Source organism: Electrophorus electricus, chromosome 1 (assembly GCF_041902795.1).
Source record: "Electrophorus electricus isolate QZ-2024a chromosome 1, ASM4190279v1, whole genome shotgun sequence".
In the NCBI taxonomy this organism is placed as follows: Eukaryota; Metazoa; Chordata; class Actinopteri; order Gymnotiformes; family Gymnotidae; genus Electrophorus; species Electrophorus electricus.
Genome location: NC_137497.1, coordinates 31809359 through 31814358, shown reverse-complemented (window position 1 = coordinate 31814358; position 5000 = coordinate 31809359). Strand labels below are relative to the sequence as shown.

The window sequence follows — 5000 nt, the reverse complement described above, 5'->3', positions numbered from 1 at the left end:
TCTGTCTGTGGTGGGCCTGTATTATCAGTAGATAGTCTACACTAGGTCTACACTAGTTTATTTACACATGCCCTTCTTAATTGAGTTTTAAAGAAAACACATAAACACACGCCTACATTTGTCAGAGCAATGCACTGCAGAGCCACAGAGCAAGCTAAGAGGAAAAGCAGATTTCTCCTTCATCTCTCTCTCTCTATCTGTCTCCCTCTCTCTCTCTCACACACACACACACACACACACACGCGCACACACACACACACACACACACACACACACACACACACACACACACACACACACACACACACACTGTCCCTCTCTGTCTTTCTCAGCTGGAAATGTGAACTCAAAGCTTTAAAAGACTCCATCATCTCTGATGTGAGCACACCAGGAGTCTGGTCAGCCTTTGAGAGCATTTGGAGTGTGTTTGATGCACATGTGTGAGTGTAATATAGACTTCATCAGTTTTTGTTTTATGTTCTTAGGCACAGTTGGTCTTTTTTTATGTCAGATTATTTCTATATTTCTTATATTTTTACTATTATGAAACGCTTGAGATGTCTTTGAAATAAATTCTATCTGCTAGTTCTCTCAAACATTGTCCCGATGTGTGTGGAGCATGTAAAGTCAGAATTATTTCTATAGTGCTTTTTTACAACACAAGTTGTCACAAAGCAGCTTTACAAGTGCGTGTGTGCATGTGTGTGTGTGTGTGTGTGTGTGTGTGTGTGTGTGTGTGTGTGTGTGTGTGTGTGTGTGTGTCTGGGGCAGGTGCTGGGGGTTGCACACTATAAGTTTCAGGTCAGTGACTCTCCTCTGCTCCCAGTTTGAAGCTGAATTCTGGGTTAAAACTCATGTTCAGTGGTCATATGTCACAGACACACAAGTAGCCAATTAAGCCTACATTAACCCTGCACCAGCATTAACTACTGCCAAACATCTGTTATGGTCCAACAGAACCAGCACACTGCTACTGAGAGGATCTGGGAAATCTGTCTGATATGAGAACTGAATAGATCAGTTGAGAGTGCAAGATGGTACCGTGTAGCAGGTCTGGTGGGGATGTTCGTTGGCTAATGACTTTGTTCTGGCTTTAAAGTCTTTATAACAATGGCTTTGTATAGTCTCTGGAAGCACATGGTGTGTATGTGTGGGGGTGTTCGCTATGTGTTAATGGGTTAAGATATGCAATGTCATATCAAATCACAGACACCACCCAACACACACACACACACTCACACACACACACACACACTCACACACACACACACACTCACACACACACACACACACACACTCACACACACAAACACACACACACACACACACACACACGCACGTACACTCACACACACACACACACACACACACACCCTAATTGTGGGATTAGTATCAGAGTCCCTTCTCTCCAAGTGTGTCCACACAGAGGCGATCATTGATGATTGCTTTCAGGAATGAGCGGGTGGAGGCGTGATGTGGGAGAGGTGGAGCGCAGGGTGGAGGTGTGAGAGGGGTCTGCAGTGGATGGCTTGGCTCAGGCACGTCACTGGCAGGGGAAAAAAAGCACCTTTGCTGGAGATTGCTTTAACAGACTGGAGCTTTGTTATAACGCAGCCCAGTGCTCCAGCTCTTGCAAAGAGGAGTCAAATACTCCACCTAACTCAGAGCGCTCAAATACTCCACCTAACTCAGAGCCCTCAAATACTCCATCTAGCGCAGAGCCCTCAAATACTCCATCTAGTGCAGAGTGCTCAAATACTCCACCTAACTCAGAGCCCTCAAATACTCCATCTAGTGCAGAGCGCTCAAACACTCCACCTAACTCAGAGCCCTCAAATACTCCATCTAGCGTAGAGCGCTCAAATACTCCACCTAACTCAGAGCCCTCAAATACTCCATCTAGCGCAGAGCCCTCAAATACTCCACCTACCTCAGAGCCCTCAAATACTCCACCTAACTCAGAGCCCTCAAATACTCCACCTAACTCAGAGCGCTCAAATACTCCACCTACCTCAGAGCCCTCAAATACTCCATCTAGCGCAGAGCCCTCAAATACTCCACCTACCTCAGAGCCCCCAAATACTCCACCTAACTCAGAGCGCTCAAATACTCCACCTACCTCAGAGCCCTCAAATACTCCATCTAGCGCAGAGCGCTCAAACACTCCACCTAACTCAGAGCCCTCAAATACTCCACCTAACTAAGAGCACTCAAATACTTCATCTAGTGCAGCGCGCTCAAACTCTCCCTCTAAGAGATTCATCTCATTCTTCTTCTAACACAGAGCAGTCAAATCCTTCTTACTACTCTACACTCTGGTGCAATAGTAGCCACAGGGGTTTGACTTGAATATTTTGGGTCTAATGGGTACATGGAATGCACATATATAAAGACAAACATGTTTACACACACATGAGTGAGTGCACGCCCAGATGGACTCATGAGTGAGCTACACACCCAGATGGACTCACCAGATGTCCGATAGATAGATTGAATTAGACTATCCAGCACTGTCATTCACTCAAACAAGGTGAAAGAATACTCCAGGGTGTGTGCACGCGTGTGTGTATCTACATACTTCTCTCCTGTTATATCTTAAGAGGTGTGTTTTTGGTTACAGCATCAAAGCTGCTTTCCCCCCACACGGTCAGAGCTCTTATTTAGAATGGGCACTTTGCCAGGATGACTAAACATAAATTCCCTGTTGGCAGGAGCTGGCCTAGCAGGGCCTGGAACCAGAGAAGCAGTCTCCGGACACTTATTAGGGTTCCTGGATTTGTTCTAGAACATTCCTGCCTGTGAGGCTCCGATTCTGGCTGACTACCAGTGGTCCTCCAGGACCAATCTGTAAGCACCCTCCTATTAACTCTGGCAAAAAGCTTTCACCTACGCATGCAGAAATGACATTCTTCCACTCAAATTCATCATGCTGAGTTGAAACCTTTCTCGCAATAAAAGTGGGGAATTTCGAATGCCTGGAAGCTGTGTGTGAGTGTGAGTGTGTGTGTGTGTGTGTGTGTGTGTGTGTGTGTGTGTGTGTGTGTGTGTGTGTGTGTGTGTGTGTGTGTGTGTGTGTGTGTAGGGATGCCATTTATATCCTGGTGCTCAGTCCACTTCATCTGCAAGAGCCAATTGAGAGTGATTGTCTCAGACGCCAGAATGCCCACAGCGTGGTGTGAGCGGCCAGTGGGTCGCCGTAAGTCATGGCAAGATTGTGTTTGCTTGCTGGTTCGGTTGTATAAATAGTCATTTTCTAAAATGTCCAAGTGTTTGTGGACAGATGACTGATTGGGTATGGCGGGAAAAAAAACTATCAGCAGACAAAGCGCGCACAGGGCATGTGCTCATGTGTGGGTGGGTGTGTGTCCACGTGAGCGTGCATGTGCGCGCGCATGCGTGCGCGAGGATGTGTGTATGTGTGTGAACACATGCGCATGCATGCGTTCGTGTTTGTCTGTGAGTGCGCGAGCATGCACGCACATGTGCGTGTGCGTTTTACGTTCATGTTCATGGGCCTGTTCAGATTTGTGTTTCTGTACCTGTTTCAAACAGGAAGTTGCACACACTGACCCTCAGAAACCCTTCCCACTGACCGTAGCCCACAGACCTCTTTGTGCTTTTGCGTCCCCAGAGTGGGCCCAGCTCTTTAAACAGGTACCCAGCCCATGTGAGCACTTCTTTTCCTCTGATGTATTTCGGCTTTTCATCGGCGAACGTGGACGGTGCAGTGGAACACGCTCAGAAGGGACGAGCACAGCGGTGTGATGCCTACGCGGTGGTGGAGCCGCCGTACCTGTGATGCCCACGGCTGTCTCTTGTGTGTGTGACGTTTCGCCAGAAAGCCTTGAACCCTGGATGGTTTGGTCAGGAAGCTCCTGGATGACTACTTGATCATGTTTGGTTGTGTTTGGTTTTGATCGTTATGGAAACCAGGGGGTATTTAGAACTTGGTAGTGGTGGTGGTGATCTGAGGTCAGTAAAACATCCGTGTGGCGTCTGGGTGTGATGGAGTCTGCAGTAGCCCAAATCACTCCCAGCTGAGGCATGCTTTGAACCTGATACAGTGTCCTCTCTCTCTCTCTCTCTCTCTCTCCCTCCCTCCCCCCCTCTCTCTCTCTCTCTCTCTCTCTCTCACCCACACACACACACACACACACACAATGTTTTACTTGCTATCAATTGCTTACACTTTTATATACTCTATTCACTCTCGCTGTCTCTCGCTGTCTCTCCCACTCCCTGTCTCTGCTTGTCTCTCTTTCTGCTTCTTTGTCTGTCTTTCTTTCATTTTGATGCAGATCTGATTGTTGGTGCCTTTGGAGCTGGCAAAGTGGTTGTGTACAGGTAAGAAACACACACGCACACACACACACAAAAACACACACACCACAACGTTGCTGTTTGCCCAAGTAAGCAAAAGTACTCGTGCAAACATGCAGTGTAGTAACATGTCTTCAGTTACATACACACAGTCCATTTGTCTCTCTCAAACACACACACACACACACAAACACTCACATAACCATCGTTGCACAAACACTTCCACATGTTCCACTCATCAGTGTGAGAGTCTTAGCAGACACAGCCGAGCACTTTTCATTGAAACGGAACTTCAGATGGACGTGATTTTGCTTTCCCTGTGATCAGTGGTGCACTTTTGACATCTGTGTGTGTCTGCGTGGCTCGAGTGCCGCTGTTTGAGCGTGTGACGGTCAGCTTGGCCCGGGTCTCGTCTGGCCAAACCTCACGCGCTGCTGAGAGTGGCCTCTGAACCCTGCGGTGTCAGAACATGGTTGCTCGTAGATTCAGTTTCTCCCTGAAACACTGTACAGCTACGCTCTTCCTTCCACGAAGCCGCTGAACCTCAAACCACACAGAGACATGCAAACACACGCACACACACACTAATACACACTCACACAAATACACACACATACACGAATACACACACACACACACACACACACTAATACACACAAATACAAACACAATAATACACA

General features: G+C 47.4%; 1 protein-coding gene across 3 annotated transcripts in view; it reads left to right on the top strand.

The window, feature by feature from the left end:
• itga8 (integrin, alpha 8) overlaps positions 1–5000 on the top strand; it is a 63111-nt gene that overhangs the window by 27651 nt on the left and 30460 nt on the right. For all 3 annotated transcript variants that reach the window (XM_081715193.1, XM_081715194.1, XM_035526043.2), the window contains one exon: positions 4299–4344. In XM_081715193.1, coding sequence (XP_081571319.1) covers positions 4299–4344 — 46 coding nt within the window. The remainder of the gene's footprint in view (positions 1–4298; positions 4345–5000) is intronic.